Source organism: Castor canadensis, chromosome 9, assembly GCF_047511655.1.
Source record: "Castor canadensis chromosome 9, mCasCan1.hap1v2, whole genome shotgun sequence".
NCBI classification, from domain to species: domain Eukaryota; kingdom Metazoa; phylum Chordata; class Mammalia; order Rodentia; family Castoridae; genus Castor; species Castor canadensis.
In genome coordinates, this window is record NC_133394.1 from 89,634,151 (window position 1) to 89,638,459 (window position 4,309).

Consider the following 4,309-nt stretch of genomic DNA (forward strand, 5'->3'; position numbering starts at 1 on the left):
ACAACGGAAGCTCTTAAGCTGTCCCAGATGCAGCTGGTAACTGTCTACTCCCCACACAGACTTGCTGACCTTCTCACTCATTCCTCTCTTTCTCATATTGGAGCTTCCCACTTACAGACATTCCACCTTCTGTTCATCGACAATCCTGATATAACTCTCACCACCTGCTCCCCGCTCAACCCTGCTATGCTGCTTCCCACCACTCTGCCAATAGTTTCCAAACCAACTCATTCCTGTCCTGAAACAGTAGAGAGTCTCATGATCCCAGGCAGGGTCTTACCGACTCTCCCTTACCTTCTCCTGACCTCACTATGTTTGTTGATGGGAGCTCCATCCTGGATAACCAGGGAAGCCACCGAGCTGCCTACACTGTAGTCACCATCAATCCTCCTCGGGTCTTGGCAGCAGCTTGCCTCCCCATGGGAACAACATCTCAGAAAGCCAAACCCATGGCACTCACTCAGGCGCTCACCATTGCCAAAGATAAAACAGCTAATACTGACTCTAAATATGTTTTCCTTATAGCACACTCTCATGCAGCTATCTGGAAAGAGAGGGGCTTCTTGACCACATGGGGTACTCCAGTGGTCAATGGACCCCTCATTGCCAAACTGTTATGAGCTCTACAACTTCCAAGGGAGGTCGCCATTATCCACTGCAGGGGACACCAGACCTCCAATAACCAGGTGGCATGAGGAAACTCCTTTGCAGACCTAACGGCCCAAAAGATTGTGGAGCAGTTGACTCCCCCACCTATTCTCTTCCTCTCTCCTAGCTTTACTCCAAACTATGAGCCAGAGGAACAAACCGCTCTTCTCAAAGAAGGGGGAATTACATCCCCCAATGGGTGGATCTTAGAAGACAACCGTCTGATCCTCCCCTCAGGCCAGGCAATGAAGGTTATCACCACTATCCATAACTAACTACACATAGGCCCCAAGGCTTTTTTCTCTTTCCTAGAACCCTTATTCCACCCTAGGGGCCTCCAATCCACCATTCCATCGAGTCCAGGAGGCTTGTTCTGTCTGCTCCCAAGCAAACCCTCAGGGCAGACTCCATCTCCACCAGTCCCTCCACCAACTCTGCGGCAGCCAGCCTGGTGAAGATTGGCAGATCGACTTCACTCATATGCCTAAACACAAAAAATTCCAATTATCTTCTCACTTTTGTTGATACTTTCACAGAGTGGATCAAAGCCATTCCTACGGCCACAGAAGGGGCTGCAATCATAGCTGACATTCTCGTCCGTCACATCATTCCCTGTTTCGGTCTTCCACAAAGTCTCCAGTTGGACAATGGCCCCACCTTCATCTCCAGGGTCACTCAACTGGTCTGTGAGCACCTAGCCTTCACTTGGAAGCTCCACATCCCATACCACCCCCAATCCTCAGGTAAGGTTGAAGGGGCCAATAGCCTGATCAAACAGCAGCTCACCAAGCTGTCCCTGGAGCTCTGGCTCTCCTGGATTGACCTGCTGCCCCTGACCCTCACCAGCCTCCAAGTGGCTCCTAGGCAGCTGACAGGCTTAAGCCCCTTTGAGCTGTTGTATGACCACCCCTTTCTCCTTTCCCACGCTTTCCCATCAAATACACCTCCCTTAACAGGATACCTACCTTACCTCACTCTCCTCTGCTCCTTGCTCCGGGCCCACGCAAATCCCTACCTACCCCAGTCAGATGCTGTTCTGCCAGACCATGGTCCCCTGTCTCCAGGCGACTGCGTTCTTCTCAAGTACCTACATCTGAAGCCTCTCCAACCCAGATGGATGGGACCATACACTGTCATCCTCACCATTTCCTCAGTGGCAAAGCTCCTGGGACACCGTGCCTGGTACCACCTCACCTTAAGAAGCTCCCATCCACCACATCTACCAAAACTTGGCAAGTTACACAGATGGGGCCCACTTCCCTTCAGATCTCCCAGGTTGGGGACCCCTTTAATGCTGCTCCTGGCTCTTCTCCCGATCCTGTCTGAACCATCTCCTCCTTACCGCTGGAGATTCCAGATCCAAGAGACATACAAAAAGGGTGATAAGGTGACCACCCACTTCATCAGCTCTGGGGACTACCCCCCTGAGGGATATAGCCAACCCCTCACCCTCAAGTTTCAGACCACCCAACTCCAACATACTTTTGGTGGCAATGCCCCTTTTTTATGCTTTATATTTGATCAAACCAAACCATACTGTAAAAAGGGGGCCAAATGGGTTGAGGAATATGGAGGATGTCCATATTGGACTTGTACAATTCATTGGTTCATAAAGGCAACTGAAAATCCCCCCCAAGGCAACACGCTAAATGCTTACTATGATGGCTCCGATTTCTGCCTCCACATTCCTGACCCCTGGGATTCTAAATGGGAAACCGGAGTGATAGCCAAGGGATATTCACCTGGGGCCTCCTCATACCCCTCAACAACCTTCAAGATCTAGAGAGAGTATGAGCGAATGGTCCCCAAGATCCTTGATGTACTAAAAGACCAGGCAAAGGCCACAAGGAGGCAGGAAACAGTCTTCAAAATAAAACCCAGAGAGACCCTATTTCCTGGCTGTCCCTAGTACAGGAAGGTGTCAACTTGTTAAATAGGTCAGGTCTAGCCAACGTAACTAGATGTTTCTTCTGTGCTGCCTTGTCCAGGACCCCACTCATAGCTGTTCCCTTACCTAGGCCATTCCCATTAAACGGGTCAGCCTTCACATCTCCGCCTGCCCCCATCGTGGGAGCCCTTTTATATAGAGATCCTCTATCCCCACAGTTACCTTTCTGCTACTCTGATCCTGGCTGAATGTGCAACACCACTAACTACCATATAGGGCTCCCTCTGGGCCCCTCCAGGAGGCTTCTTTTGGTGTAATGGCACACTTTCAAAGAACCTCACCCAACAGGCCCTGACTTCCCAGCTCTGCTTACCCATCTCTATGGTTCCCCAGCTTACCATGTATGGAAGAGGAGAATTCTTCCAACTCATAGACCTTACATCAGGAATCCAGCCCTCACCTCAACATAGGACTAGGAGGGCTGTCTTCCTGCCTGTCCTTGAGGGCCTATCTTTGGCACCCTCAGTGGCGGCTACCAGTTTCAGCTCCAGTGCCCTGGCTCACTCAGTAATCCAGACCCAAAGGCTCTCTCAACAGATCCTGGCAGGCTTTGAGGACTCAGCAGCATCCCTTGCCTCTCTTCAAAGACAGATAACGTCCCCAGCTCAGGTAGCTCTACAGAATCACTCTCCATTGGACCTTCTCACAGCGGACAAAGGGGGAACTTTCTTCTTTCTTTGGGAAAAATGCTGCTACTATATTAATGAGTCAGGCCTGGTGGAAACCCGTGTCCAGTCACTTCACAAGCTCAGCGATGAGATGCGCTGCTACAATGCTGCCTTGACGGACACTCCTGGCTGATGGAATTCAACCCTGTTTAACATTTTCACCCCACTGATAGGTCCCCTGTTGATTATTTGCCTCTTTCTGCTCCTGGCACCCTTTTTATTTCGATTCTTCCAAGACCACCTCCGCCAGTTAACACAAGTAACCTTCAACCAAATGTTACTCCATGTCCAAGGCTACCAGCCTCTCCCCCTGGGGTCTGCCTATACCAGTCAAGCGGCCCAAGACATCCCTAGCCCCTGACTTTGCCCCCCCTTCAGAAGGAAGTAGCTGGAACTGATTCTGCACCCCTTATACCAAAGAGTCTGGGATGTTTGGCCAGTGGGCAGCCACTGCATGGCGACCAGGAACTTTCCACTTCACCCTTCTCTTTCCTCCTCCCCCTATGGTTGCCACGGCAACTCCCATGCATGGTGACCAGGGACTTTCCACTTCACCCTCCTCCTTCCTCTTCCCCCTCTGGTTACCATGGCAACTCCTGCTGGTGGGCAATAGGTCCCAACCTATCCTATAGGTCCACATTACCCTGAGCTCCCCCACCTCACTAGGCTTCAACCTATCCTGGCACTCCACGATACCCGAAGCTCTTGACTTCACCCAGATTATAAAAACTGGGCAGCCATTTCTTGGGCATGACTTCTCCGACTGTGTTCTTTGGGGTCGGTGAACCTTGCCCAAGAGCGCGCTCTCAATAAAGCCTGCTTGCTTTGTCAATTTGACTCCAATCTGGCCTTTTCATCTGCATCGACCTAACACTAATGACAGTTAATAATGGTGTTTACTGGAATTTGGGGTCAGTCAGAGAAGGGATCTTGCCCAAAATGTACAAACCTTCAGTTACAAGATGAATAAGTACTGGACACTTAATGCACAGTATGGCGACTATGGTAATAAAAATATACTGTATACTTGAAATTTACTTAGGGA

The 4,309-nt window shown here is 50.5% G+C and overlaps 1 protein-coding gene across 1 annotated transcript; it reads left to right on the forward strand.

Moving 5' to 3' along the window:
* Positions 1–311: 311 nt before the first annotated feature.
* Positions 312–4,077, forward strand: LOC141410810 (uncharacterized). The gene is made up of 3 exons (XM_074041128.1): positions 312–576; positions 1,185–1,391; positions 1,713–4,077. The coding sequence occupies exons 1-3, from the start codon at positions 312–314 to the stop codon at positions 2,429–2,431; spliced, it is 1,191 nt and encodes a 396-aa protein (XP_073897229.1). The 3' UTR covers positions 2,432–4,077.
* The last annotated feature ends 232 nt before the right edge of the window (positions 4,078–4,309 follow it).

Bases quoted from the DNA above. Each gene is read 5' to 3' on its own strand.
- LOC141410810 (XM_074041128.1), top strand. From the start codon at position 312: ATGTTTGTTGATGGGAGCTCCATCCTGGATAACCAGGGAAGCCACCGA. The intron at 577-1,184 runs GTACTCCAGTGG...ATACTTTCACAG, and splicing joins GGGCTTCTTGACCACATGGG to AGTGGATCAAAGCCATTCCT. The intron at 1,392-1,712 runs GTAAGGTTGAAG...CCCTGTCTCCAG, and splicing joins ATACCACCCCCAATCCTCAG to GCGACTGCGTTCTTCTCAAG.